This window comes from Daphnia pulicaria, chromosome 5, assembly GCF_021234035.1.
Source record: "Daphnia pulicaria isolate SC F1-1A chromosome 5, SC_F0-13Bv2, whole genome shotgun sequence".
Classification (NCBI taxonomy): Eukaryota; Metazoa; Arthropoda; class Branchiopoda; order Diplostraca; family Daphniidae; genus Daphnia; species Daphnia pulicaria.
Genome location: NC_060917.1, coordinates 1,297,449 through 1,325,321, shown reverse-complemented (window position 1 = coordinate 1,325,321; position 27,873 = coordinate 1,297,449). Strand labels below are relative to the sequence as shown.

The 27,873-nt window shown below is 38.1% G+C and overlaps 6 protein-coding genes and 3 long non-coding RNA genes across 16 annotated transcripts; 7 read left to right on the top strand and 2 right to left on the bottom strand.

Annotated features, from left to right (window-relative positions):
- Nucleotides 1-877: 877 nt before the first annotated feature.
- LOC124341247 lies at nt 878-4,491 on the bottom strand. 2 transcript variants are annotated; one of them, XM_046794268.1, is made up of 4 exons: nt 3,976-4,491; nt 3,836-3,895; nt 1,483-3,770; nt 878-1,408 (listed from the first exon to the last, which is right to left on the bottom strand). In XM_046794268.1, exons 1-3 carry the CDS (start codon nt 4,296-4,298, stop codon nt 3,464-3,466), a joined length of 690 nt encoding a protein of 229 aa, XP_046650224.1. In that variant the 5' UTR covers nt 4,299-4,491; the 3' UTR covers nt 878-1,408; nt 1,483-3,463. The 2 variants fall into 2 exon arrangements, with proteins under 2 accessions (XP_046650224.1, XP_046650223.1); XM_046794267.1 differs by lacking the exons at nt 3,836-3,895; nt 3,976-4,491 and having other exon boundaries at nt 1,483-2,046.
- Nucleotides 4,492-6,768: 2,277 nt separating this feature from the next.
- On the top strand, nt 6,769-11,341 carry LOC124341275. Its single transcript, XM_046794304.1, has 3 exons — nt 6,769-9,171; nt 9,267-10,779; nt 10,862-11,341. The coding sequence occupies exons 1-2, from the start codon at nt 8,699-8,701 to the stop codon at nt 9,559-9,561; spliced, it is 768 nt and encodes a 255-aa protein (XP_046650260.1). The 5' UTR covers nt 6,769-8,698; the 3' UTR covers nt 9,562-10,779; nt 10,862-11,341.
- A 484-nt stretch (nt 11,342-11,825) lies between these two features.
- On the top strand, nt 11,826-14,280 carry LOC124341346. Its single transcript, XM_046794417.1, has 3 exons — nt 11,826-12,183; nt 12,285-13,722; nt 13,804-14,280. The coding sequence occupies exons 1-2, from the start codon at nt 11,897-11,899 to the stop codon at nt 12,592-12,594; spliced, it is 597 nt and encodes a 198-aa protein (XP_046650373.1). The 5' UTR covers nt 11,826-11,896; the 3' UTR covers nt 12,595-13,722; nt 13,804-14,280.
- Nucleotides 14,281-14,629: 349 nt separating this feature from the next.
- Nucleotides 14,630-15,214, top strand: LOC124341558. The gene is made up of 3 exons (XR_006918466.1): nt 14,630-14,905; nt 14,966-15,052; nt 15,112-15,214. It is a non-coding gene; the product is annotated as an uncharacterized LOC124341558 (long non-coding RNA).
- A 174-nt stretch (nt 15,215-15,388) lies between these two features.
- Nucleotides 15,389-16,251, top strand: LOC124341353. Its single transcript, XM_046794430.1, has 2 exons — nt 15,389-15,736; nt 15,811-16,251. Exons 1-2 carry the CDS (start codon nt 15,444-15,446, stop codon nt 16,094-16,096), a joined length of 579 nt encoding a protein of 192 aa, XP_046650386.1. The 5' UTR covers nt 15,389-15,443; the 3' UTR covers nt 16,097-16,251.
- A 284-nt stretch (nt 16,252-16,535) lies between these two features.
- On the top strand, nt 16,536-19,225 carry LOC124341338. Of its 2 annotated transcripts, XM_046794405.1 has the most exons (4): nt 16,536-17,465; nt 17,995-18,068; nt 18,151-18,676; nt 18,747-19,225. In XM_046794405.1, the coding sequence occupies exons 3-4, from the start codon at nt 18,363-18,365 to the stop codon at nt 19,042-19,044; spliced, it is 612 nt and encodes a 203-aa protein (XP_046650361.1). In that variant the 5' UTR covers nt 16,536-17,465; nt 17,995-18,068; nt 18,151-18,362; the 3' UTR covers nt 19,045-19,225. The 2 variants fall into 2 exon arrangements, with proteins under 2 accessions (XP_046650361.1, XP_046650362.1); XM_046794406.1 differs by lacking the exon at nt 17,995-18,068.
- A 684-nt stretch (nt 19,226-19,909) lies between these two features.
- Nucleotides 19,910-20,859, top strand: LOC124341335 (laminin subunit alpha-like). Its single transcript, XM_046794399.1, has 2 exons — nt 19,910-20,307; nt 20,374-20,859. Exons 1-2 carry the CDS (start codon nt 19,982-19,984, stop codon nt 20,663-20,665), a joined length of 618 nt encoding a protein of 205 aa, XP_046650355.1. The 5' UTR covers nt 19,910-19,981; the 3' UTR covers nt 20,666-20,859.
- A 473-nt stretch (nt 20,860-21,332) lies between these two features.
- Nucleotides 21,333-24,739, top strand: LOC124341500. Of its 5 annotated transcripts, none has more exons than XR_006918383.1 (7): nt 21,333-21,517; nt 21,590-21,678; nt 22,363-22,503; nt 22,601-22,910; nt 23,499-23,596; nt 23,664-23,775; nt 24,209-24,739. It is a non-coding gene; the product is annotated as an uncharacterized LOC124341500 (long non-coding RNA). The 5 variants fall into 5 exon arrangements; XR_006918384.1 differs by having other exon boundaries at nt 21,584-21,678; nt 22,796-22,910; XR_006918381.1 differs by having other exon boundaries at nt 21,584-21,678; nt 22,601-22,904.
- Nucleotides 24,740-25,618: 879 nt separating this feature from the next.
- Nucleotides 25,619-26,874, bottom strand: LOC124341598. 2 transcript variants are annotated; one of them, XR_006918517.1, is made up of 3 exons: nt 26,740-26,874; nt 26,517-26,634; nt 25,619-25,734 (listed from the first exon to the last, which is right to left on the bottom strand). It is a non-coding gene; the product is annotated as an uncharacterized LOC124341598 (long non-coding RNA). The 2 variants fall into 2 exon arrangements; XR_006918518.1 differs by lacking the exon at nt 25,619-25,734 and adding an exon at nt 26,363-26,437.
- Nucleotides 26,875-27,873: the final 999 nt, after the last annotated feature.

Below are 27,873 nucleotides of genomic sequence, written 5' to 3'. Positions count from 1 at the left end.
GCATGCCAGTTTGTTTGTACTATGTAACCTGTTTCATTTTTGCAGATTTGAGGCTAGAGCCAGCCATCCTAACCACAAGATATGCAAGTTTTCTTGTGCAGGTGTTAACCAGCAACAATCTCAGGATCATCGCTTGGGTAATGATTTCCTTTACTTCTATTGACCTGTTATATGCTAGATATTTTAATGCTGCATTACGTGCATCAATGCAGAAAATTACGTGTAAGCCTTTAAATATCCCATTTATTAACACTTAGGATTTAGTGTCTCATTTTCAACTTTTCCTGACTTGTTGTGTCTTGTCTTGATGAATATTTTTCGTAACCTATTTTTCTTTTTTCATTTAGATACACAGCATCCCATTGCATTGGAAAAACTACTGATGTCAATCGAGTTACGGATCTCTCTTTTTTCCCCTTGTCTTTAAATGTCCTCGTGTACGCCCATGTGAATGTGGGTGTATTCACGAGGACAACCTTTTTACCCTATCCCGTCTGGTGTCATTTAACTCTTCAGCGGATGGATGGAGCAATTGTCTGGCTGTATTTCCCAGACATAAAGGTAGGACAAAATTGTTCACTATTCTTCCTTTTTTACTATTTGGGGGCGTTGATAAGAAATCGTTGCGTAGTCACGGAGCATGTTTATACCTGAGCTAGGCTGTTGATTGCAATTGTTTTCTCTCCGTTTTGTTTTTTTTCAGTCAGGGTTCACTAAAAATCCCATTTGTTGAACGACCTCAGATCAGGCTTGTTTTGTTTTGTACCTCACAACTTTTTCTGTAGGTAAACCTTCACATTTTTGAAAATATTTGAACTTTAAACACTTGTATCAAAGTGCAACAAGACAATTTTTTAACCTGCCGCCACACCGGCAATTTTAAATATGTGTAATGTTTATTTTAAATGGAGAGGAGAGTTTCACAAAAAATCTTATGGCTGGCTGAACAGTTGGAAGTCATTCTCTTGGACCAGTCTGCTACTCTATTTCAAATAAATAATTTCTTGCAGGTTAAACCAGGTCTCAATAAAAAAAAAATTAAATATTTGGACATTGGGGAATGGGCCCGGCCACCGAACAGGTAGGAGTCAAGGTAGACGTTTTGATTCCAAAGTATGTTATCGTGCTTCGGCTGGTGAATAGACTTCCTAGCAAAGCCAAAAACGACGATTGGCGCAGCTGGGCAATATTAGGTGCTGGCTGATACGTTCTGAAAAAAGGCAGAGGAACGGGATTGTACGGGCCGGTGTGAAAAGCGGACTGGATGTCATGCGGTTGATTTTCGAAATAGTCGTCGTAGAAATCCGGAGACAACAAGGACAACAATTCCGATTCGATATCACGGCCCTTTCGGTTTGGCACTTTCTTGTTGGGAACTTTTTGGGTCGGCACTTTTGTAGTCTCAACTCTTCGATATAATTAAAAAAAAATCAAATTAGAAAATGAATAGACGCAATCAAATTTTTAAAAAATAATTTTTACTTTTGGACGACGGTCGGAGTGACGGCGGCGAATTGCTGTACAGCGTCATCCTCTTCTTCTACCTCTATGTCAGCGACTGCTGTTGTATTTTTCTGGCTCCCACTTGTTCCTGCCATAAGATCAGCCGTGCTGGTTTTTTTTACAACAGCCGGACAGGGGACATCGGTTGACTTGGTGCAGGTAATCGTGGAATATGACGTCAGTCGGCTCGTTATCGTTTGCCGCAGTGGCGGTAGGGATGGCATCGACAGCGTTGGGAATGAGAACGTCGGTCGAACAGTGGTCGTGACTGTCACCGTCGTTTGTCTCGCAGGCAAGGCCAACGAAAACATCATTTGCCGTAAATCTTCCGCATCGTCTGATTTGTAATACGACGGGCGGTTGTAGTAATACGGATATTGCTCTCCGACGTAAGGGTTGAACGCCTGAGAAGCTGCACAAGCCAAGAAGACGAGGAGCAAGGGAAGTTGCAAACGCATTTTTTGAAATGGGATGTTTAAATTTCGCTTGGGAAGATGTGAACTGTTTACCGCTTATCGGAGACGACTGGGCATCTTTGAGTTTGGGGTTGGTTTTATGCACTTCATCTGGCAATCCGATGATACCAACACAAACGAGTTTTCAGCTTTTGATTCATCAGCATATATTTTTTACTGAAATCTTAACTCCATGAAGTGAATGGCCGTTATCTTTTTTAATTTGGCTCGAGCTACGTCAACCCTAAAGGTATCTCATTTCCTCTTTCGAGTTATGATCTGGAGGGCGATCAAACTTGTTTTCGTCTGCGAGTTCATCGCCTTCATCTTTCCTCTGCCCTTAATCGGGAGACAAATACCAAAGCAAATTAAGATGAACGATTACATAGCTTCATGTACTCAATTTCCCACAACCCACTGAAATCTATTATTCTTCAAGCGTTGTAAATTAGCTTCCCAGAAGGGCACACCAATAGTTTTTTTGTAATGAAATCGTCGACTGTTCTTTTATTGGCCAACCTGAAAAATTGAACGTGATACAAATAACAAACGACCCTGCGCGGTGACCTAATAAGGGAGAAGAATGCCAGATTTATCGTGTCAGGTGTCTGCCGAGGAAAGAAAAACAACTGGCGTGCTCCTACCACGTTCTGCTTGGCCAGGTTTATTCTTAGCAGGTGACCCATGTAGTAAATATTCAAATTCGACTGTCTAACATGGATTGATCGACTGTAGCTTCTCACATTTTTATCAAAGAATATATGCCGCACACCAAAAATACATCTGTCATTTGTTGTCGAATCCTCTTGAACGGGTCAAATTATAAAAAAAAAAAAAAAAAAAAAAAAAATGAGATCACACCAGATCACACCAGCGCCAAGGCGATAGCGGGAAAATAACTATATAGGAAATAAAGTTAACGGAATGTGCAAAAGCCTTCCGGGTTTTTCTTGCGTGTCTTCTGTTTCATCGAGAAGGAGTTAAACGATTTGACCCTTTTTTACCTTCGAGCATTTCTCCAACATGGAAACTGGTCGGTTTTTTATGTTTTTGTTAAAGAAATTATGCGCATAAAAATTTTGCCTTTTTCGAGTTGATTTCTTTTCTCAAACCAGCCTAATATTATATCATAGTATATCGTTAGCATTCTTTTGATATTACGACTTCGCAGAAATAATCAGGATATGATAGAGCCGTGTTTTTCCCATGGGAACTCGAATCGTTCTTCATTTCAATATTAAATCAAACCCCTATTTATGGAAATTCTCGGTTTGAATGAATTTGCACTTTTTTTTCCATTTCACGCTTTTTCAACACTCGTCCTACTTTGTGTGAAAAACAAAAAAAAGGGTAAAATTGACTTAATATATTTGAAAATGATTCACTCGCAACCGCTATCCAACCATTTCAGAATAATTTGGAGTCCGTTTACAATAATATGACGAGTTGAAGTAAATAGTGGCGTAATATGGGTTATGTTGTTAACATGAAATTGGTTAAGAGTGCTAAGGATTTATCGGGCATTGCGCAATTGGACCTGCCCTGGAGCACCGTGGCACTTTAGTGATGGTGGCCATTTTCAAGACAGTCGACACCGTTGTCGTTACAGTTAATATCCCGGAGAAAAGTTGGCGTTGAACAGCAGCTGGTACCGGGTATGAACCGTAAAAAGGCATCACCACAGGGTTGTAAGGGCCGCTGTTGAAAGCGGATTCGATGCCGTACGGATAATTTTTGTACGCCGGAGAATTCACAAAATATTGTGGCTCAGCTGCACGGGCTTCTCGGCCTGGTACTTGCGTAGCCTCAACACTATCAAATAAATGAATTAATCCGATGATGATCAAATTAAAGAAAACTGATAAAAGAATTCTTACCCTTGAACGACAGAAGGAGAAATAGGAAATTGTTCATCTTCATCATATTCTTCTTCAAATCTGCGAAAATAGAACGAACAAATGAAACGTTAATTTAAGAAAGACACAAGTCTATAGTATAAGGAAATTGAAAAAATTACGTTTCTTTAGCAGCAGAGTTAGCGGGCGGTGATCTTTGTTTGAACGGCCTTTGATAAAGGCGACAATTTCTTGCCACCGACTTGGTGCAAGTCATAGTCGATATTATTGTGTCTGTTACACGCACAGTCGGTCTTGGGAAACCCACAGTTATGATGTCGCTTATCGACCACATAAGCTGTCGGGGGTATATAGCCTCTGCGTTCAGCTCATAGGATGGAGCGTACTGATATGGATGGTAACCGTACACTCCAGCCGGATTTCTCGAAGAGGCCACGGCTACACAAGTCACAAAAACCAACAGTGCAGAAAGTGCCAAACGCATTTTTTGAACTATAAAATAAAAAGCTCAGCTGTATTTGGACTGTGGGCCTTTTTATTGGAGACTGTTGAGCCATCAGCATTACGCATTCGCTTTTATACAGACATAGTCCTTTCTTTTATAAACGAGTTCTCTTTTTTTCTTACTCCTAAGTCCTAACGACCCTTAGTATTACCTGTTTTCTAGTAATTTTACATTGCTTCGACATATCTCGATTGAGATTCCACCTTTCGTAAACTGGATTCACCGACTCGCTGTATTAAAGTCCGTGACTTTCATTGCAAGTTCGGAAGTTCAATGTTTTCTTGTATGCTCCATTGCTACGCTTAACCATTACAGGTAGAATCATGCACGTGAACCCCAGCATGATCCGAAAATTGGACTGCTTTCAATCATTTTGACTTTATTACAAATACGTGAATAACATGCCGTCACGAAGCCGATGGAAATCTCGACACTCGCAATTCTTCTTCCTCCAGTAGCGGTCAGAAAATTGATAGACGAGGAGCTATGTATAGACGAAACGAAGGAATAGTTGGGATTTGCGACAACAGTCTAATTAATCTTACATATCTTAGAGCAACAACCGACATTGGACCGACGTGCAAAGATTCACAGTAACAGCCAAGAATGAAAATATTCTGTTGCGAAAATTTAATTACATTATAATAGAAGGGTTAAGAGTTGAATCAAGAAAAATAAGAGAGTTACTCGGGTTTATACGGTATACTAATTATTTAAAAAAAAACTGGTTTCGACACATTTTTTGAGATGATAAGGCAGATTTTTTTAATTTAGCCTTCTTTCGACATTCAATTGAATTGAATTAAATATCTCCAACATAATAAACACTTGGGAAAGCATTTGAAAATGATTCCGTAATATTTTTTCTTAAATTCTCCGCCGCATTAATTCAACGTTTGCGCAACAAATCGTGCATTGAGAATTAATTAAGCGGAAATAAAATTTTCCTGTGATGAAATAAACAAGTTTTTCTTACTGGAAGACATCAGTCTAATTTTTCGGTTCTGTTTTGATGACAGAGGTTATAGAGGACGACCACATATTTTTTTTTTAAATATCAGGTATATTAATCAAACTACCGAATTTTTAATAATTACTTGTAGTGGTAAGAGATACATAATTCTTTGCATTTGGCAGCAAAAAACCAACTGAGAAAATTTCTATTTTATTTTTTACGCAGATTCTAAAAAAAAAAATATGAAACGAAATTGAATGGTACGATTTTAAAAAGTTTATATCACCAGTTGCAATCAAAGTACCAAATACAAATATATAAATAATTGCTATTAAACGATAAAGTAAAATTGTTATCCGCTTATTTGAATTTGCGGGAGTCGCGTTATTGGCCGTTTGGACATTGGGGTAGTTTTCCAGCCGCAGAGCAGGACGGGACCAAGGTGGAAGTCTTGACGGTAAATGAAGTCCCCATCTTCGTTATAGTGAAGAGGTTGGTTATGAATCCAAACTGACGTTGTTGAGCAGGCACGTAATATCGTCTGTTGAACGGCACAACAACAGGAAGATTGTACGGATCGCTGTGGAAAGCAGCCTCGATCTCATGGGCTCGATAGTCGAATTTCGGAGGAATCAACCACTGCGGGTCAGCAGCTCGAGCCTCTCGGGCTGGTAGTTGCGTAGCCTCAACTCTGAAAGAACACGAAAGAAAAATTTGTGAATTATCGCAATAGTTTTAGTTTAAAATCAAATTGTAAAAAACTTACTCTTGAACGGTAGACGGAGCAATAGGAAACTGTTCAGTGGTATCGTCTACTTCCTCATCTCTATTCAAAATGAGCCCAAAATTTTATTCAATGTCAGAATTGATACATTTGTACGCAATTCTATACAATCACCTGTCTGCCGGTCGCCCAGGTCTTGCGGGTTGTTCGAGTATTTCTGATGGCATCTCTGATGCTTGACGAGCGGCGCACTTTTTGGTGACTGACAATGAGCAAGTGACTGTCGTCGTCACAATCCTAATCATCGTTACCGACGGCCTGGGAAGAGCCGCCGTGAACCCACCTCCCATTCCTAGCGCTAAAGTGCGCAGTGCATCGATGCGTACAGGATTCGGAGAGTAGTACGGATGAAAGTAATACGGATGATAGAAGCCATACGGTGCATGATGATCTTCGAATGAATTGGCGGCGACGTAAGCCAGGCAAAATCCAAGCACAGATAATAGTGCTGCTAGACGCATTTCCAAGCTGAATGAGTGATCTATTACAGAGCACTGATGAGCCAACGGCATTAGATCACCGTTTTTATACGTGGCGATGTAACGTCTGTTAAATGGTAAACGAGTTTTCATTTCCCTCATTTACTTAGGTGCATACGTACACGTTTTAATTTCATTGTGGTATTTTGATTGAGAAGAAATGTCGTGATACACATTTTCTTTGATAACCTGACAACAGGATTTTTATCCTCTATAGTCACATTATAAGAGCATTGCAAGTCGACTGGTTTGCACTTCCGAAAGTTCAACGCCTTCGCTTGTCCTTAAACTTCAGACACGAAAGAATTTTTCTTCTCCATTCCAAATATTTGAGATTGAACGCAAGTGAAAAGCACCAGCAGTTGTGCAACTCAATAAACAACATGGAAGCGGCACGCACAAGAATCTTCTCTGTTGTCAAGAAAGTTTTAAAAACAAAGAAATAAAATAGAAAATAAAATAAACCTCAAGTTGAACTTTGGTGATGGCAATAATATATACAGCGGCCCTCGTGTATATCCGTACGCTTTTATCCCCTGTTATAACCGAAGATGCTTTGACACAGACATATAATTCAGACTCGAGGAAGCGCTTTCTATTCTTGGCCTTGTACATAGTTTATTACTTTGCCTTGGCCTTCGAGTCCTTAACGACGCTCGTGCCGATGAAGCTTTCGTGAATAGCGTTTATCGCCCATCCCTGAAACCATATAGGGACTTCAACCGAGCCATGTATCGCCAGCAGTCCCAATATACGGTGAAACCACTTAAACTGATAGAATATAGTAAAATAACTGAGCGCCAGAATTTCGGGACTTTGATTCTCTGGCTGATAGGCCCAACAAAGAGCCGGAACAAATTTATGACGAAATTAACCTGTTTGAAATGTTCTCAAATACAATATCGTCATAGAGGACAAAGAAAAAGGCGATGGCGTTATTTCACCTTTATTCGCTTTAGCCTAAATTCGGCAAAGTTCAAATGACTGTATAGCTATATTTCGGCCGCCATTTCGAGCAATTAACTTTTAATTAAGCGAACATTTCTGCTGCTGCTAGGCTACGGCGTGTGTATAATAGAAACTCATGTGACTCTCCCAGTTCCGACCTGCCTAATGAATTCAATTCATATGCTATGCAATCTTATGGTGCTGGGACTCTACCGATGGGGGTCGACGAACGGTTAGCGGCTCACGCATCGCGCGGATAGCGACAAAGACCTCGTCGACCTTCACCGTCTCGGCGTTCACCTCCAGACCGTGAGTTGCTCAAAGACTCGAAGAGTTTCTTTCACGCTGTTTTTTTTCTTTTTTTCTTCTTCGTACAAAGAGCGATAAAGAAGTGAACGACCCCCTATCTCCTCTATCCGACACGGGAGACTTTTCGAGTCTTTTCCAAGGCCTTGAAAGAGTTGGATATAAGGAAATGGATAGACAATTTCGGCCGTTCCCGTGTGTGTAGGAACATAAAAACCCATAATGATTTTCGAGAGCGTGAAAGAGCAATAAAAAAATGTTGCTATGCGTTTGTAGGTCAAAGCACTCGTTGCTGCCTGGCGCTTTTAGCCCAGCTCGTATATTGAGTCAATTTTTTCAAGTGAAAGTTCCTGTATAGTATTAGTAAGTGCGCTAATGATGGTGACTGCTGGGAGGATGGCTGCTGGGCAAGTTCTTTGTTTGCATTATAGGACAACGTCACCAAGAAACCCACGGCATTGACATTGGGTGCGAATTCATCCGGGTACGCCGGCAGCACGGTCATTCGTTCATTCTATTCACTTTAGACTTTACCTACTTATTATTGGATATTGGCTGTATACGCTGATGGGAACATTTTTGATCGTCACGAGGGTTTTGAATTATTCGCGGGAATTCCCGGCAGAGATTTTCCAGTATCGGAAGTGACCTGACAATCACGATCCTCCCTGCGGAGAAGTATTATTCGTCCTCATCATCAGAAAACTATCACTTGGCAGCCAAGTCTCATCGTGCTGCTATTATTGTCTCATTGGACACGTACACGCGGTTCTGTATAAAGGACCATTGCAACACTGATGGGGTTTTAAGTTTACCCTTCAGCGCAACAGTAGCTATTTTAGTACATCAAAGCGAACTTTAACAACGAGTAAAATACTGGGGGTGTGAATTCTCATCATGATTAAATATGCAATCCGTCACGAGAACAATCTTATCTTCCAACTATAAAATGCCTTCAGTTCGCAGAGATGTGAATTCAGTCTCTGAATCAGTGGATATCAAGAAGAAGCTGCGCAAGTCTCTGAATTTCTATAAAAGAAAATTGACTTTACAAGTAGGAAAAATGCGTTGCTTTGTTACCTTGTTGTGCGTCTCCGTTGTAGTGGTTCACTGTATTAACGCCCAATACTATTATCCGTACTACCGCGATGATATCAACCCTTATCTCAACTACCCTGTCGACGATGGCAGCCATGAAAACCGAATTTTCTTCAACCAAATTTTCAACGCAATCACATCTGTTTTTACAACGACAACAACTTCAACGTCCACCTCGACAACCACTTGCACGATTTCGACGAATTTAAAATGCCCCCGTAAAAGGTTCTTGCTAGTTGGCGATGTAGAAGCCGAAAATATCGAACCTTCCGCCGTAAACAAGTTAGTACCGTATTATTAGAACCATTTGAATTGTTAACGGAAAAATCTTTGAAAGGCATTGAATAATTTGAAATGATTGGCTTATTATTTGTCAGGGTCGAGGTCACGCCACTTGCCGAAATGGAAACTTTGATCAGGAATGAACGCAAAGCTGATCCGCAATATCCATTTTGGCGTGTCGACCCGGGTTATCCGGGTTATCCGTTGTACGATATTCAATCGACTTTTGGCCAACCCGCTTATCCTGTGAATCCATACATGAGGCCACCAGTCGTCGCCGCCGATCCTCGTATCTTCATTGTCAACGTCGTAACTAAGACCTCCACCAGCACGTCCACTTTTAGGTCGACTCCGGCTTGTTCTTCGGTCAGCAACTTCAATCAGTGTTAAAAAGACAGAAACTTTAACCCATCTACAACATCCGAAACTTTCCCCCACTATTTAAACAGTTAAATTTTAATGTAGTTAAGGTGTGGCAGCAAAAATGAGAACCGATAACAATATTGATAAAATGTGATTGAAGGAATCAAATGTATTGATCCCTGGAGCAAACGGAAATAAAATTAGTGTTGTCTGTTACCGAGAAACAATTTGCGTTTTTAGATCAAAGAGCTCACACGCTTGGTCACACTACGCCCTCCTGTGAATTTTCTCAGTTAAAGAAAAGTAGTAAACAACAATCGTTCGTATATGTGTGGTTAAAACGCTTCTGGGCAAATCTAATTGGTACAAATCCTTTTTACTCCGGAACGAATACACTCTTCAAGAGCGCCAATCAACTGGTCGTTCACCGCTTGGTAATATCCGTACCGAAATAATTGATTCCTTTTTAAACTAATAGAATTGACTAAATCTCATTTCAAGAATTACATTTAAATTGATGACTAATCTTATTAAAATCTTTATAAAATAATAATTGTCAGTTTTTTAACACTTCCTCGAAATTCGTGTTTTTTCCTTCATAAGCATGAGTTTCAACTTCCAAGGGTGCCGAATGCCCTCCTTAACACCGGCGGATAATAATTCATGTCACATGAATCGTAAAAATGCCTGCAGCAAAATTACGAAACTTCACAGATTTTGCTACGTAATAACTGCAACGCTGAAATAGGCTAAATAGAGATGACGTCCTGCAGTGCTGAGCTTGTATACCATGATGATGTCATCTATGCAATACCGTCCTATATAAACATCATAGAATCATTCGAAATTTCGCAGTCGCTACTGGAATTTTCAGCAAGCAGCATTCTCTCAATATTCGACGAAAATTCTATTTTCTGAAGCTGAAATGAAATTCCTTGTTTCCTTATTGTCAGTTACTGCTTTTTTCTTAGTTCAAGGAAATGCCCAATACCAGCCATACTACGATGATGCGTATCCGTATCAAATTTATCCGGCAGCTGACATTCAGCCTCCCTTAAACTACGTGGACGAAAACCGTTTCTTATTCCAACTGGCAACTAACCTTTTTACAACGACGACTACAACTACAACTACTACTACCACTACTTGCACGGTATTAACTAATGTGGCTTGCGTTGGTGGTCGACGTAGAAGATTTCTTGGCGTCAATGATGACGACCTCATTGAGCCTTCTCCAGTAAACAAGTCAGTATAGTCAAACGAAGTTCTCCTTCCAATACGTGCCCAACCGATTTTTAAATTATTATTATTATTTTTTTTTCAATAGAGTCGAGGTTACTCAGATTGCAGAGATAGAGCCTTCAGCCAGGATGGAACGCAAAGCTGATCCTCAATTCCCATTTTTTCGCGGAGGTTATGAACAGCCTTTGTACGAAATCCAGTCCACATTCCGCCAACAACCTTTCCCCGTGCATTACAATCCGTATGTTCGTCGACCAGTGATTAATGCGGATCCACGATTCTTGATTCGCGTCACCTCAACATCGACATCCACTTCTACTGTTACTTCAAGATCGACACCAATTTGTTCTTCAGGAAGCAGCTTTAACCAGTGTTAAAACTGACTATTCATTTTTAGCTTTCAGCTAATTAATAGTTTATTTTTTAGCTACTAATCCTTATTTCCATTATTTATTGGAGAAGAAAATTAAGGCGATAACCGTAATAATAAACTTAATTATTTGTTTAAAAGGAAAGGATTGTTATGAGATTGCATGGAAATACACCACCTGATTATTATTCAGTATACTTTTGCTGGAAACAATTCGTTGCTCGTTTTTTTTCTCGTAATTTTTACATTTGTCTCTCATATAGTAAAGTTGTGTATTAGCCGTTTTTTCGAAGGAGTGCAAAGGAGTAGTCCTAGCTAGGTAATTTTTCGTAATATTCCTTAATGTCTATGGACTTACAAGCAAACAATGACACCGCAGCTAAAGGGCCACTGGGAATTTTCTACCGATTATATCCCAGTAAATACGTCGGACGATCAATGAACTGTATAAAATCTAAGTTTAATTGCTTCGACAATTGCAGAAGACTACAGTATTGCAAGAGTTCCGTCATCAGAGTATAGCCTTTAGCGTAAAAGTTTTTAATCGCCGACTTAAACTATAAAGTACGAAAAAAAAAATACAGGATGTGAATTAACCAACCGAATAAGCATTGAAAACGTATACCACGCCTGCTTTTCTTCAAGTAATCAGCTGTACCGGTATATAAACTTCACAAATTTCAAGTAAATTCACCAGTCTTTACTGCACATTTCAGCAAACCAGACTGCAATTTTTAGAGATTAGACAAAATGAAATTCTTCGTTCTGTTTTTGTCTGTTTCTTTTGCTGTAGTTGAAGCCCAATATCAGCCATACTATGAAGACAGTTTGTATCAATATGCAAACTATCCGATTTCTGATGGCCGGACCCCAAACTTAGGTTTTGACCATCGTCTTTATTTACGTACTTCAACTACTACAGCCACAACCACCACAACCACCACTTGCACGGTTGCGACTGGCGTTGCTTGCGTTGGTGGTCGCCGCAGAAGATTTTTGGAAGAAGATGATTCCATCGAACCTTCTCCAGTTGACAAGTAAGTGGGTGTATGGTTTAAGTTCACAATGAGCTTATTTTTACGGATTACTGATTCCTTTGTACGCAAATTTTTGAAATCTCTTGTTGATTCGAAATCAGGGTTGAAATTACGCCGCTTGTCGAAATGGAGTCGGCTCCCAAGATAACGCGTAAAGCGGAACCGCAATATGCATTTTGGCGTGGAGGTTTCGAACATCCTCCATCTCCGTACGAAATCCGGTCAACATTCGGCCAAAGTTTGAATTACCCTACGAATTATAATCCTTATTTACGTCAACCGATTATTGTCGCCGATACTCGCTTTCTGCTTAATTATTATGCCTTCACGACAACAACGACTTCTACGGCGACTACCACTTTCAGATCAACACCAATCTGTTCAGCAACAAGTGGATTCCAGCCATGTTAATCGATAAAGTGCGGCTGGACGGTCATGTTGAACGTGAAAATATTTTTCTCTGAACGTGTATTTCCTTTATATTATTGGTAATGTTACATTTGAGGAGATAAAGTGATGGTATTAATAATATTAACTTTTTCATGAGGAGGAAATGGATAATGGTTTGCTGATGTTCTTTGAGATTGTTTGGAAATACACGTACCAAAATAATTAATCTCTTTTTTTTAAAAAGAAAAGGTTTCGAATTATTTATTCTAGAAAATACGAATTTGTTATTATGATCTCCGCTCTTTCCTTCAACCCAATTCGCTCGGAGTACTACGTTGCTTTTAGTGTGGTACAGACGGAAATAAATCCACGGACACCTAACATAACGTGAAAACATGCATAGTTGACTTGGTACGTTTACAGTAGAAGCATAGTTTCAAGGGCATTGCAAAACTTCCCTGCTGATTTTTCCTATGGTAATGACATCCTATATAGGACAAAGAGAACAGCAGTCGTTTAACCAAATAAGAAATAGAAGACTCCAGAAACTGCACACGCATTAAACGAATTCTAACCTTAGTTTTCCCCATGGCGTAATAATTAAGCCTTAGTCTCGTTAGCACTTCATGACAATATACAGTGCCAGGGAACGGATTGGCGACGGGATGTGAAAGGGCCAATTGTAGCCTAAGGATCCAATTTAACCGCATATAAAGTTTTGCCATTATTTTTTTCAGCAGGCTGCAGTATATAAACCCCTTCGTATCATTGCAAAATTCACAGTCGCTTCTTTGGATTTCGGCAAAACAGAGTCCCTTGGCAAGCGATCGCTATCTTTTGAAGAAAAATAAAAATGAATTTTTTCGTTTTTCTTTTTTCCATTTGCGTTGTGATTTTTTACGCAAATGCCCAGTATCAGCCATATTACGACGACAGTACGTACAACTATCCAATCATCCCATTTGTTGATGGACGTTCAACGAATTTAGGTTACGACAATCGTCTTTTATTACGTACGACAACTACGACAAGTACAACTACTACTACCACTACTTGCACGGTATTGACTAACGTGGCTTGTGTTGGTGGTCGCCGGAGAAGATTCTTGGAAGACGATGAAGAAGCAATCAAACCATCTCCAGTAAACGAGTAAGTAACTAATGAGATCCCTAATTAAATGCTTAAAAAATTGAATGTGTTAAAATTTCGAATGATTTCTTATTTCAACAGAGTGGAGGTTACGCAGATTGCTGAAATTGATTCGATAAGGAACGAACGTAAAGCTGATCCTCAATTCGCATTATGGCGCGGAGGTGTTGGTCCTTCGTACGAGCTCCGATCCACATTCGGCCAGCAAACGCCTTTCCCCGTATACTACAATCCATACATACGCCAACCCGTGGCTATAGCTGACACACGCTTTTTGCTGAATTATTATGCCTTCACAACCACTTCAACTTCTACAACGACAGTAACTTCCAGATCGACTCCGATCTGTTCTCAAGGAAGTGGGTTCAACCAATGCTAATGGATCTGATCCACATTTTTATTATTTACTTTGATTAACTTGAAACTTACTGTGGTAAGGCACATCTTAACCGACGCATAATCACTTAGAAAGCCAGTAAAAATTAATAATTGAAATTGTTCTGTACTCAAAGGCTGCAGAATGGTAGTAAATACACGAACCAATGTTGTTAAACTGCACACATGCTCGTGTGAAATTCATTGATATAATCTCTGACGAGATACTGTGAGAAAATTAATACTCACATTCTTTCTTCTGTCGTTTTTCTATTATTATTATTATACATATCACCTCCTTGCACTTCGTTCGTTGGGTACGATTTTTTTTTAAACTTTGATTCTCCTTCTTCTGTGAGAGGTGCGATAATCAGCTTACTTTCAAGGACATTGGAGTTCTCAGCTTTGCTTTAGCATAAAGCACATCCGCATATTGCCCAAAACTCTTGACTGCTGACAAGAACTCAAAATATTTTATTAACGTCTTTGGCTTAAGAAACCAAGTGCTGTGTTATGTCAACTCAATATGTTCCAGAGAAAAAGAAGGCTTAATTTAAATGTATATTTTAATTCATGTCCCCATCTTATTTTTTCTGAAGTATCGATTAATTTAAGTAAGCCGCCAGGTGGGCCACTTGTCGTGCAGTAGAAAACAGCTGATGTCTCAATTAAGTGTCTTGGCCGAAACAGAAAGTCGCCATTGTTCATTTTCATGGCGTGTATAGCCACTGATAACTCGTTTCTTACTGTGCTTTATTGATGGGAATTCTCATCTTGTGACTCCCTATTTCTTATCTGATTCTCTGAGGTAAATTTGTGTATATATTTTTATGTGTTCCATTAGCTAACATTATTCTCGTGTACATAGATTAAGCTGGATCAGGCCCTAGATTTGATTTCGTGTCATTTGTGTCTACGATTGCCTTATTGACCGGCTCCTAATTGTGGATGCTAGGTGAGAGCTAGGTTTTATTTCAATTGTAGTCTGTATTTGCTAATTCTGTCTTAATTTAGGCAATTTGTGCTCTGTCCAATTTATTGACGAATAAACCCGTGATTATCTGAGAAGCAATCGATAGGCCTACGCCTCCCTCTTCGACCGTCTCACTCTCTCGCTGAAACACAATATCTGAGTACAAAGTACACGTAAATAAGCGGCCAAACAAAGATGACAGTTAATTTCTAGTGATTTTCAGTCTAAGTGATTTTGCATCATCACGTCGATCATCTATGTAAATAAAGTTCATAGGTATATATAGGCCTTGCATCTCAGCTAAATCTCCAGTTATTGTTGGAGACGAGATTCTGAATATTATAGCTGAGAACATCATCTGCTGTACGAAATTATGCATTTCTTCGTTTTCCTATTGTCCGTTTCCGCTTTAATAGTTCAGGGAAATGCCCAATATCTGCGGTACTACAGCGACGGCTTCTATCAACATCCAAGCTACTATCCTGACACTGACATTATTCCGTCTCCAAACTTGATTCCTGGTGGCCGTCTTTTCTGGAATCTTTATGCAAGGACATCAACGACCACCACTACTTGCACGGTTTTTACTGCTGTGATTTGCGCTGGCCGCCGCAAACGATTTCTTACAAGCGATGACGACTCCATCGAACCTAGTCCAGTCAACAAGTCAGTACAACATTTCAATTATTGGAGATTTTTTTGAATTAATTTACATTTGGATTGATGCGCTGTTTGAACAGGATTGAGGTCACACAGGTTGCCGAGATGGAACCCTCCAGCACTAGGAAGGATCGCAAAGCTGAACCGCAATTGCCGTACTGGCGTGACTATTCTGACTACGGAATCCCCGAGTCCACGTTTGACCACCGTTTATTCTATCCTTCTGCTAATTACAATCCATACCTTCGTCAGCCAGTGATTGTCGCTGATCCGCGCTTGTTTTTCCGACCTATCACCTCAACGTTTACCACCACCGTCAGATCGACACCTGTTTGTTCTCAGCCAAGTGGATTCAACCAATGTTAGACCACATAGCCATTGGCACTGCAAATGAATTATAATATTTACCGTAGTAACCAAACTTAAAGGCGATAGTCGATACTTATCTTGGTAAATTCAGTTGAAAAAGCGCTGGATCTAAATTTTGTACTTTGCGCATGAAAATACATAAATTAAGTGAATTTATTTTTATGTGATTATCTCATAAAGATTTAGTCACATCTTTTCCTCGCCTTCGTCCTCGTCCGTTTTCTTATTTTATCCTCTTTCTTTAATGAGGGAGGAGAAAAAAAAACGAAATGGACTAAACAAATGTGGAAACTAATCATTTTTGTTCTATGTTGTAAACTTTAAACTCAAAACCCTAGATGGCGAAAAAGCAAAGCGCACCGTCTAGCGGCAGTAATGGATAACAGTGAAGATTTGGACCATTTGGACCTTCTTTCTTATCGGTTGAAAAACAAAAATGGCGACCATGTTATGACTTGGTGAGTGTCGTCAAAACGTCAAAAGTTCGTGCTGTACCAAATCATTGACCAAAACAGCAGTGCAAAGCCGTGGTGTGTGACTTAGGTCCCACCTAGAATACCACTTCTTTTTAACATACAAGAGAATGATTACATATTACAGTGACACAAAAATAAAATAGTTATCCCGTTAGGTTGTTTCTGTTCTCGTAAAGTTGATAACAGTTTCGACCACGAAGTATGAAGGTTTTGCCAAAGCCAAAGCCCAAAGGCCAAAGCCCAATCAGATCCGAGCCAACTCTAGCACAGGCCCAAGCCCAACTTGCTCCATTGACGGAACAGTATTCAAGACTATTGTTAGAAAAAAAAATGGAACTGGCGATGGACAGTAAACAAGTTAAATTGTTCTACTGGGATCAACACTACATTGCTGGCTCATTTACTGGCACCTGTAAAACTTCAGCTTAGCTCAGTGAGCAAGTCCTTATCCGGTCTGTTGGAAGTCTCGCGTCTGCTGGGTCATCATCAGCTACCGCAGTCGGAAAGGGCGATGCTCCAGCCGTAGTTTTAATTAGCCAACTTTTGCCGGAAGCCGTACGATGACCCACAATTCTATATCAGCTGCGATTGCCGTGGGGATTGATTTCATGGTCGATGTATTGCGTTATGCAATCGGAATTCAAGCCGATCTACGAGTACACGTGTGCCTCAAACGTGAGCCTTCAACTATGACAACACGAGATCGATTAAGACTCACGATTACGATGAAATACACAAGCTTCTACGGCAGTTGCAGTGCCATGAGACCCCGGGTGTTCCCCGAGTCTGCCGATGTAAAGCAAGTCGCCGACTGTTATCAGAACATCAAGATCCCACATTGGCGACATCATCAAGATTTCACATTTTATCTAATACGATAATTGTATAAGGTAATTGTGTATTTTTTTAATTTACTGTACTGCATAGAGACACCTAGTGAGTGCTGGCGCGAATTGCTAAGATTATTAACAGAGTAATAGATAATATAATGTAACATTATTAACATTAATAACTAGTATGGGACTGTGACTATGCTGTTTGTAATAGATCATTTCTAAAGAAGTAACAATATGTTAACTGATTTTTGATTAAGTATATGTTATCAAGTAATCTTATTTGTTAGGTCAACCTTTTTGTGGAAATTTTATTTAAAAAAGTATAGTGGAAAATTGGGTTTTATTTGTCCCATTTCTTACTACTAGTTTTATGTATTAAAAAATTCACGCGTTGTTCGTTAGATGGTTATCGAATTTTTACGGTTAGGTTCGATTCTGGTTATTCGGTGCTGGTGTTATTTCACAGAGCCATAGGGAAAATTGACAAACAGTTGACTGTAAAATAAAATCATGCCTATAGAAACACTACTGGAAAGCATTATATATGATGCTTTTCTTAAAATTTAAAATTCTCTGGATCCAGTACCAGATACAGAGAGACGATGAGAATTCAGCTGTATAGAACGGACTTCCAATGTTTAATCGACCGCATAATAAGTTAATAGCAGCAATATAGTGATTCAACAACGTAAAAAACACTAATTTCTGAATTTAATTTGACCATTGGCGCCTTCAGCAGTCCTAATGAGAAAATAGTGGACACAGGAAGTGAATTCGTGAACCAAGAAAATACGAGTTTAAGTAAACCGCAAATAGGTCTTTACTTGTATCATCTGCAGTATATAAACATCAACGATTCCGTAGCATAATCTACAGTCTCTATACCAACGTTCGCCAAACCAGTTTGAGTTCATAATAGTATAGAAAACAAAAGAATTTTCGTATATTAAGATGCGTTTCGTTGTATCTTTATTAACTCTTTGCATTGTTGTTGTCAAAGGAAAGGCTCAATATCAGCCTTACTATGATGACAGTTTTTATCAATATCCAAGCTATCCAGTAGCAGAAGGTCGAACCCCAAACCCTGGTTACGAGAATCGCTTTTTACCGGGATTTTTATATGGATATACATCGACGACAGTAGCAACAACAACAACGACTACTACCTGTACGGTTTACACTAATGTTGCCTGCCTTGCAACCGGTCGCCGTCGAAGGTTTCTAGAAGACGATGATGATATCGTCGATCCTTCTCCTGTAATCAAGTACAAAACAAGTCGAAAAAGTTTCCGATTATTTAAGCACCTAAATTGACTCAATATTTGCTTACACCAGGGTTGAAACTACTGAACTTGCGGAGATGGATGTCAACAGGAAGGAACGCAAACCAAATCCTCAAGAGCCGTTCGAGCGTGAATCTGATTATCCGTATTACGAGCTACGCTCAACAATCGGCCAACGCATTACTCCTAACAGTTACAATCCTTACATTCGTCGTCCAGTAATTGCAGCCGATCCAAGATTTTTAATCTATACTATTGGTTTCATCACGACAACAACTACATCTACCTCGACTGTAACTTCCAGGTCGACACCAGTTTGTTCGTCGGGCAGCGGTTTCAATCAGTGTTAAAATGCGCATTCTAACATGTTTGCTGACTTTAAATATTATGTGTGATTATTTTTCCATTACTTACTTATGACGAAAGTGTTAAGGCGATAGCACGTATAACAATTCTCAAGAGTTAAAAAAATCGAATGGATAATTTTTTGTGCTCAGAGATTGCATGGAAATATACACAGCACTTATAATATTTTAAAACAATCAATAATAAGGCCAATTAAGGCGAAGAAGGAAGAGTTTGATTACCTCACAGCTATTTTGAAGAGGTTCAATACGGTATAAATCTATTTGATGAGACAGGAAATAAAAAAAATGCATGTTGGTTGAAGTTGTTACGTATGTTGTTGTAAAAATTTATGTCTAATTTCAGCGTAGGCCGTGCAGTTGTCATCAAACGCGAATGATACGAATTCAAATATTTTGCAGTCATATTAATTCCGTTAACTAATTTCATTACAACAGCTAATATTGAAACACGTACATGTATTTTATTTATTTTTTTATTTAACCAAAACCGTGCCCTAATACATTTCAACGATTACAAAAAAAAGTGTTTAGGGCCTACATGTGTGTTGTAAAGTTTCAAGGGCGAAGGAATTAATTTCCTGCTGATTGTTCCTCAGGCTATGTCGCTAATGTCATTTAATCGGTCGCACAGTTAGTTCTATTATAAGTTTTTACAGCAATGTGAGCTTCTTTTAGCCTTCGGCATAAGACAAGATTTTTTTATATTTTATTTCAAATGAGAAAATTGCGTAAAAAAAATACAGGATGTGAAACTAACCAAAAAAGGGTTGAAATCGTCCATAAATAGATGTCTTTTGTCCTCTTCATGAATAGTATATAAGTTTCTGCGATTGCAGAGCAAACTTGGCAGTCTCAGCCGTAGATTTCAGTAAGCCACTGTCTGAATCCCGACGAAAGTACCAATAGTTTTTAAAACAAGATGCGTTTCTTTTTTTTCTTGTTTTCTGTTTACGTTGTGATAGGTCAAGGAAAGGCTCAACATCAGCCTTACATTGACGACAGTTTTTATCCAAACCTATCCAATCAATACCCAAACTACTATCCGATCTCTGATAGCCGGACCCCAAATTTAGCTTATGACAAACGCTTTTTATTCGGTTCTTTACCTACAACAACAACTACGACGACAACCACAACAACCACGACATGCACTGTATCGACCGCTGCAACCTGTAATACTACTGGTCGAAAAAAAAGAGCTCTTGAAGAGGACGAGGAAAATATTGAACCTTCTCCTGTAAACGAGTAAGTAATCAAAAGTAACATTAATTCAAAAGATTTGTTAGATTTAGCTTTTTTTTTGTTTAACAGAGTTGAAGCCACAAGTGTTTCCGAGATGCAATCTGTAATCAGGAAAGAACGTAAACCTGATCCTCAGCTTGCAAACTGGCGTCCTGATTTTCCATCATACGAACTTCGGTCCACAATCGGCCAACGTCCTTTCTCTAACAACTACAATCCATACTTTCGTCGTCCGATGATTGTAGGCGATCCAAAATATTTCCTGTATTATGGTTACACGACAACAACTACTTCTACAGTAACTACTACATCTCGGTCAACTCCGATTTGCTCTCAAGCAAGTAGTTTTAACACTTGTTAAGCGCTTTTCAAATCTGCGGACAAGCGAGAAGTTTCGCATATAATATTAATTCGCATATTAACCGATGTCCATGAACTAAGATGTAAGGTACCGAAGTTTTAGGCGATCAATAATTAATAATGAATTAATTGTAAAGGAATGAATAACATGTTCTTGAGATTCCTTGGAAATAAACAGACCAATGCTGTCATCAATTTCCGTTTCAATTCCCGATCCTTAGCTTAATATTAGTAACTTCAGTTGAAAAAGCAATTGATATAGTTGTAGTGCTTTGCGCTCGCATGGAAATATAAATAAAGTGAATTTATTTATGTGATTATTTCATAAATTTGTATGATTCACATCTTCTCTTCTTCTCCTCGCCCGTTTTCTTATTTTATCCTCTTTCTTATAGGAGGGAGGAAAAAAATACGAAATAGACTAGACCGACAGAAACTAATAATTTTTGTCTGATCTTAATTTCAATTTCAAACCTACATGTACGAAAATGTGTCAACTGTTTAACTTTATTGAAGGTTATGCATAGGCTACAATAGCGTGTCCGAAAAACCGTAAAAAACCGAAAAACCGTAAATAAAGTCGTTAATGGTTTATAAACTTTAGACTCGAATACCCCACCCTAGATGGCGTAAACGTCGAGCTATGAATCCGTGCTCCATCTCGCGGCAGGCCAGTCATGAAAATAACTGTTGTCAGTTGTCTCCTTCTTTACTATCGTTGAAAAAATATGGCGGTTGGTGACCACGTTATGATTTGGATGATTTGGATTGTCAACGGTACTTTCCGTGTGTGTTGACCTACAGTAACAATACCCACGGATAACAAAAGACGTTTACATCAAAAGTTCGTAAGGTAAGGTTAGAATCGATCAATAACAAGGTCGAGAAGAGTTTTTAAGTAATATTTTTGTTGTGTAAGGAAAAGAAAGAAAGCTTTTGAATAAATTTACGAAAAGGACGAAAAGACCTTGCGAAATGTGAACGTACGGTATGAATGCAGGATATCAGCCAGAGGTAAATGGGGTTGCTTGAATAGTAGACTTCACATCTTGAGTTCTTTATTATTAGCATTTTTCTGTTATACATCGTAACTATTTCAACGTAAAGTTCAAGTGGATTGTCATTCAAAATAGTTAGATGGACGATATCCAATTATAACCCAGTTTACCTTTCTTGAACAACTCAGGAACCATTTTAGTGTCCTAGAGAAAAATCTTAGAAATGTAATATTTTATTGATATTTTCATACTATATTGGTCCCCCATATTTAATTTTTATTTCTTTTTTTCATTTAGAGTGAAGTTGATATCATACACTACTTCGAGCTTACTACTTACAAAAGCCACATTTTTGCAAATTAGTTCTGTCAACATTTGGCAGGGGAATGGGGAAACTGCCAAGATGTGTAGTTATGATATTCTAAGTGAATATCGGTATTATTTTGTAATAGCCAGAAAGTCACTTGTTATTGTGTTTACAATCTGATTATTTTTCTCATAATATTTATTGTTTCTTTTTCCTACTGTAAAACAGCGCTTAATTTATGGCCTTATAGAAACTCAGAAATCATCAATCAGTGTCATATTCTAATGTCTTTTAGAAATGTCTGTTTTCAGCCACCATCCAATGAAAAAGTAACAGTTTAGGCCCAGGACCTGAATGTTGATTAAATTTGTGCCTGAATGTCTTTTTTTCTAGGTCATTCAGGCCCACTTTAAATTAAACAAGATAAGCATGTTCTATGAGGACCTTGGAGAGTATGAAAAGTGATACCAGTTATCTTTGATAGCTGCACATTTATCTCCTCAAGATGCCGATGAATGGCTACGATTAGCCGAGGTAAAACATTTTAGATTTAAAAAACAGCATTGTTAATGAAAAATAAAATTCGTCAGCATGCAGATATATTCTACTTCAATTTTTCTGTCTATTTCAGGTTTGTTTGAGTAAAAATTCCAATCCCAAAATTCCTCTTCTTCTAACTTCTAAGAGACTGTTCTTCTATTAGCAGTTATAAACGAAGTGAATTTAGACTGAGGCAAATTCAAAATATTCAACTAAAACTCCCTGCATAGATATGGTGTATGTTTTATTGTAAAGTTTATACTAATTCCTTTTATTTCTCCTTTAGGTCATGATCAGAACTATGGAAAATATTCTGTCCACCAGGGAATGACGCCTTAGGACTTAGGAGAAAGAACTGCGGTTGCGATCTTCAACAATATTGCGTAACATATTGCGTGAGCGTCATTTCTTTTTTCTGCTATTTATTGTTGTTTCTAATTTTAGTAATTTAGTAAGTCTCGATTAGCTAGAGAAGGGATCCTTTTCATTTTACTGTTTTAAATTTTAAACATTTTTGTTTACAACGCTAGATGGCTTTACGGTGACTTAGATTGTTTTCAGCGTTCAAAAAAACATTAGTTTCACTCTTTCAGTAACTTTCACTATACACAATTATTGTTTGTCTGCAAAGCTGAAAAAAAATCATCGAAGAATTCTTCTCTTCGTCAACGTCAATTTTGTTATGCCAAAAAACAGGCTAGCCCTTTAGCCCTACCTTCTTCCTGGATTAGAAAGAGTCGCCATTTTCATTTGTTTGGGGTTTGAATTAGCTTGACTGCTACTTGTTAGGCATTTCTTAGAACTTTTGATGGGTTTTAGACTTAAGTTGGTTTTAGGGTTGATGTTTCTTGAGCTTGCTATTATTCTTGGTATAATTGATTTGATTATATCACATTAAATTTCTACTATTCTTGGTTGATTTAATTAAATTATATTGCATGTGCAGTGAGAGTGGCCTGAAAGTGTTTAATTTCATTTTTTATATGTAGATGAATTTTGATGCTGAAAGACTTGGAAAGTGTGGAAACCATGCTGTCCACCACGCCGAGAAGCTGAATAACATTCTGCATGTACAATGTTCTGAATGGTAAAATGATTGACTAAACTGATTTAATTATATTTTTTATCATAACATTTGTAATTTTTTATTGCAGGCAGCTCTTAATGTAAGGAACTTAAGCCATCCAATCTAGGACTTGCATCCAATTGTGCAGGCTGCTTGGAAGTCTCGTTTACCTTTGCTGTGAACATCATGATCACAGGAAGGTGACAATCTTATCCAGTTTATATTTTACAATTAAAATGTGATTAAGCTTTGCATCCATTGGTTAGTTTTAACATTTTGGGATTTCATCAAGTCAACAGCTATTTCCTTCAGTCATGTGTTCTGTTATGGATTTTTTAAAGCTGCGAGTTTGTTGTAAGCAAGAAAGGCAGATACTGAAAGAAGTTTTGTTTATTTGTTCCACTGTAGAGTATTCTTTAAAGTTTAAATGAATTTGGATTTAAATCTTAAATGAGTCATCTAGTTTGATGTAAATTTATTAATTTAACTTTCAGCAATAGGTATAAGATAATGTTGCCATATAATTTTTGGGTTGAATATTTGAAGTGATATAATGTAGCATATTTTTTTTTTTTTTTTTATTTCATAAAGCATTTCCAATGATGCTGAAGATTAATTTTACTTTGGTTATAGGTTCATGTTTACATAGCATGGTGTTGCTGTCCAATGTGGCGTGTTGTTGCAGCCTATGGTGGTGACAAATATCTGCATCAAGTTGCTGTTTCTTGTGCATCCAAGGTGCTGGTTTTGTGCTACAGAAGTTACATCCAGTTTTGTGTTTAATTGCCATTCTTGTCTATGCAGTTTACCTTTTATATATTGAGAAGGAACAAAAAAAAGTAATATGCGGAGGTTTATGTCAAACAAATAATAAACATGTCCGCGATTGGGGAATGAGGAAGAAGTTGGGGTGGGATACTTGATTATGATTTACTTAAAGAAGTGAGGTATATTTTTAATAAATATGCAGTACTTGGTGATAGAATCTGTTCACCTATGTAACCTTCCCCATATCCACTCCTCAAACCCCTTAAGTACCAACATCAAATCCCACATCCACTTACATCCATTCCTCAAACCCCACATTACCGAATCAAACCCACACAATTGTTGTATATCTATGTACATATATATATTTAAATAAATAAAATGTCAATTTACATATATTGCATGAACTGTTTTTATTCAGGAACACAAACAAAATAAATAATTCTTTAAACAGAGCGTCCGATTCGAGACAATTTCTTTTGTGCGAGGCTTTTTAGCAAGCAATCCGCCACCCAATTTGACAAAAAGTGATAGTTTGTTTTCACGGAACTTGCGTCAGACGGTTAAACAATTTCTAGTTCAACAATCTTATGTAGAAATTTGCATCTAGTCTACTGGTATAAATTGCGATTCTTAAAGCTTGATTATTTAGGAGATGTGTTAAAAGCAATTGTGAGTAGCCAATAAATTGAACTAATTCGCTTTTTCAGAATATTTTGAAGATAGATCACAAGAAAATCTAACAACAACAGTGATCTAAAACCAAAATATTAAGAAAAAGTTAGTTCAATTTTTTAGCTAGCCACAATTGCTTTTAACACATCAGACATCACCTAAATTAATCAAGCTTAAAGAATCGCAAATTGCACCAGTACTAGACTAGATGCTAATTTCTACATGAGACTGTTGAACTAGACATTTTTTAACCCTCGGACACAATTTCCGTGAAAACAAACTATCACTTTTTGTCAAATTGGGTGGCGGATTGCTTGCCAAAACTCACACATGCAGTGTCGGCGTAGATCCAGGGAGATTACCTGGAAATGGAAGAGGAGAGAAGAGTGCGAGGCAAGTTTTACTGGGGAGCGATTAGTCATACTAGGCTTCCGGGTTAGACTCATGACCCTCTAAAAGTTTTCGTCGGATCATGCGCCTTCCAAGTCCCCGTTCGACCAGAGCCCTCCCCTCCTCCTGGTTTCACAGCGGGTGAGTGACCACCGGCGGGCGTTGGTTAGTGATTAGTTAGGGAAACGGGGCCACAGAAAAGAAGGGAACCCAGATATGCACTTTTAATTTATCTACATCAACATAATTTCCTTGAATTTCAGCGTTTTCTCCTCAGTTTCACCATCCCAATGGGTCAGTCTATGGAATGGCGGCGACAGATTCATCTAAAAGGAGATTTAAGTAGGATTTGATCAATAACAAGACAATCATAATCAATAACAATTAACAAGCATGATGCTATTATGAGGCGTAGAGAAACAAGTCAACAAAAAACAATGGAGAGCACTTCAAAAATATTGAATCAAATCAGCAAATCAAGAATATGCACTAATTGTTGTCTTATGCCATATCCTGTAGTTTAGGAAAAATTAAGGAAATTAATTCAGGATTAATTCAGTAAAAAGCCGAATTTCACATTCGGCTGTTAGTTCTTTTGGGCGTCTAATAAGTACTAAATCCGAAAGTAGACAAGCAAATTACCAAAGTCTAACAAGTGAGCTTGTGGCTTACGGTCAGTTATCACACAAAATTATCTAACGTTAACTGCCGATAAATGTCTTTAAAATTGCGTATAGTAAAAGTAACTGAAACAGTAAACCTACTGTTTTTTTTCTGACTGATGAAAAATGATCTAAGCCATCGTCTAGCCTTGTAAACAAGAGATGTTTAAAATTTTAACCAGCAAAATGAAAAGGATCCCTGCTCTAGTTAAATCAAGACTTATACTAAAATAAGAAAAAATCATACCAAACAAAAACAGGTAATAACTAATAATAAACCTAATACTCATGGAATACTGCTACATTATCACAGCCAAAGTTCTTTCTTTTAAGGTGATATTCTCTGGAAAGAATATTTTCCAAAATTCTGATCATGATCAAAAGAAGAAGTAAAAGGAATTAGTATTAACTCTACTGTAGGGCCTACAACTTATAGTGAAACTTACACCACGAATTTGAAGAGAATTCCAGTTGGATATATTCCATTCGTTTCGATCATGATTCTCTTTCTTTGCAATTGAAGAACAGCCTGGATCATGCTATTTTCCATTCACAAGGATCTCACTGTTTAAAAAAACCAGACATCAAAAGAATTGATAAGTGTGAGATTGCAAGTCATACTCAAGGAAATAAAAAAATACAAATTGTTAAATCAACTAAGCTGAATACCTATAATGTTGGTTTCACATTTAATCTGCTTTAACACATTATGCTACTTAACAAACTTTTTGAAATGTTTAATAGTTCACTTTATAGTTTATACTGCATCGAAACGTGAAAGACAGCCACTAACCGTGCACTAACCATAGTCCATAGAAGTCAATGTCATTGTTGTTATTAAACTGCAGTGGCACCTGGTGGGGGATTTAAGGACTTTCCCTTGAGCGGTATGAAAGGGGTGTAAAGCGTCGGTTTCGTTGAAAATTCTTGAAAGTAACGCGCAAGGCGCAACATTGCCATTTTCAGTTTGCAATTAAAAACGTCCGCATCTGGATTCTGGCGTCTCTCTGCAATTTGCAAAGAGCCAAACAGCCAATCAGGCAAAGCCAGGCCAAAGCGACAAAAGTCCGACTGTGAACTGTGAATACAAAATATTCAGCTTAACGACTAATATTTTAAGGGTATTAAAAAACAAATTTGTGTTAGAATCTCGAATAAAGAAAAAGCCTTACCAGATACGAGATCGACATGACAAGTCTAGTATAGAATGTACAGTATGAAAAAAATCACGCCACTTCAGCACACCTTCCAACCTTTATTGATGCTCCAGTTCCGGTAGACCGTCTTTTTATATAGACTTTTTATGCAGAAAGAAGAACCAAGAGACAGGAGAAACATTTTTAACTAAGTAAAAGCGATGGATATAAATTTTGTGCTTCGAATCGAATACGCTAGTATAGAAATACATAACTCAAGTAAATTTAACTATGTGTGAAAGTTGTTATTATCTCACAAATTTGTATTCACATCTTCTCCTCTTCGTCCTCGCCCGTTTTCTTATTTTATCCTCTTTCTTTTTCTTCATCTCTAACAAATTGAGTTATAGGTATTAAAATGAACGGATGTGGATCTGGAGCTAGAATAATTGGGTAACAAAAGAGAGGGATCCAGTCACAGAATAGAATGAATTGTGTGAACGACCGAGACAGAAAAAAACAGAAAAAAGGCTGGTTTGAAAAAAAGGAGAGTAATGATCATCAATTAAGTGACAACACAAACGCTGGGGCCAGGTTACTGGTAACACGCTCATTTGGACAGCAAAAAAAGAAAAAGAGAATTCAAGAGAACAAAAAACTTTTAACA

What these genes read in the sequence shown, in the direction of transcription:
- LOC124341247 (XM_046794267.1), bottom strand. Translation starts at nt 1,961, where the DNA reads ATGCGTTTGCAACTTCCCTTGCTCCTCGTCTTCTTGGCTTGTGCAGCT. An exon ending in ACTCCGACCGTCGTCCAAAA is followed by an intron (nt 1,409 to 1,482) that starts GTAAAAATTATT and finishes ATTATATCGAAG; the next exon opens with AGTTGAGACTACAAAAGTGC.
- LOC124341275 (XM_046794304.1), top strand. Translation starts at nt 8,699, where the DNA reads ATGCAATCCGTCACGAGAACAATCTTATCTTCCAACTATAAAATGCCT. An exon ending in GAACCTTCCGCCGTAAACAA is followed by an intron (nt 9,172 to 9,266) that starts GTTAGTACCGTA and finishes ATTATTTGTCAG; the next exon opens with GGTCGAGGTCACGCCACTTG.
- LOC124341346 (XM_046794417.1), top strand. Translation starts at nt 11,897, where the DNA reads ATGAAATTCTTCGTTCTGTTTTTGTCTGTTTCTTTTGCTGTAGTTGAA. An exon ending in GAACCTTCTCCAGTTGACAA is followed by an intron (nt 12,184 to 12,284) that starts GTAAGTGGGTGT and finishes ATTCGAAATCAG; the next exon opens with GGTTGAAATTACGCCGCTTG.
- LOC124341353 (XM_046794430.1), top strand. Translation starts at nt 15,444, where the DNA reads ATGCATTTCTTCGTTTTCCTATTGTCCGTTTCCGCTTTAATAGTTCAG. An exon ending in GAACCTAGTCCAGTCAACAA is followed by an intron (nt 15,737 to 15,810) that starts GTCAGTACAACA and finishes CTGTTTGAACAG; the next exon opens with GATTGAGGTCACACAGGTTG.
- LOC124341338 (XM_046794406.1), top strand. Translation starts at nt 18,363, where the DNA reads ATGCGTTTCGTTGTATCTTTATTAACTCTTTGCATTGTTGTTGTCAAA. An exon ending in GATCCTTCTCCTGTAATCAA is followed by an intron (nt 18,677 to 18,746) that starts GTACAAAACAAG and finishes TGCTTACACCAG; the next exon opens with GGTTGAAACTACTGAACTTG.
- LOC124341335 (XM_046794399.1), top strand. Translation starts at nt 19,982, where the DNA reads ATGCGTTTCTTTTTTTTCTTGTTTTCTGTTTACGTTGTGATAGGTCAA. An exon ending in GAACCTTCTCCTGTAAACGA is followed by an intron (nt 20,308 to 20,373) that starts GTAAGTAATCAA and finishes TTTGTTTAACAG; the next exon opens with AGTTGAAGCCACAAGTGTTT.